Raw genomic sequence first — 421 nt, 5'->3', positions numbered from 1 at the left:
AAGCTCGCCCCGCAGCCCATACCTGAATCTGCACTTCTATCAGGTCCACTTGAACCTACCAATGAGTGGTACGCTATTGCGAAGATCGCCGGCATCAAAATGTGTCAGGCTTATCGAATCCAATACTCATGGGATGCTATCTCTGCAATGCCCACTAATCTGTATGGACCTAATGATAACTTTCATCCTGAGAACTCTCATGTTTTACCAGCTTTAATTCGTCGATTCCATGAGGCTAAGTCCAGTGGGGCGAAAGAGGTGGTGGTATGGGGAACCGGTTCGCCATTAAGGGAGTTTCTGCATGTAGATGATCTTGCTGATGCAGTGGTTTTCTTAATGGATCGATATTCCGGGCTTAGTCATGTCAATGTGGGGAGTGGGAGAGAGGTGAGCATAAAGGAGCTGGCTGAGTTGGTGAAAG

At 47.7% G+C, this 421-nt stretch overlaps 1 protein-coding gene across 1 annotated transcript; it reads left to right on the top strand.

Annotated features, from left to right (window-relative positions):
* Window positions 1–3: 3 nt before the first annotated feature.
* LOC110034236 (probable GDP-L-fucose synthase 1) lies at window positions 4–417 on the top strand (the record flags this gene model as incomplete). Its single annotated transcript, XM_020738517.1, has 1 exon — window positions 4–417. A coding segment is annotated over one exon (414 nt), but the record flags the coding sequence as incomplete, so codon positions are not given.
* Window positions 418–421: the final 4 nt, after the last annotated feature.

This window comes from Phalaenopsis equestris, unplaced genomic scaffold (genome assembly GCF_001263595.1).
Source record: "Phalaenopsis equestris unplaced genomic scaffold, ASM126359v1 Scaffold176292, whole genome shotgun sequence".
In the NCBI taxonomy this organism is placed as follows: domain Eukaryota; kingdom Viridiplantae; phylum Streptophyta; class Magnoliopsida; order Asparagales; family Orchidaceae; genus Phalaenopsis; species Phalaenopsis equestris.
The sequence above is the reverse complement of the archived record's forward strand: the minus strand, read 5'-3'. Positions and strand labels throughout refer to the sequence as shown.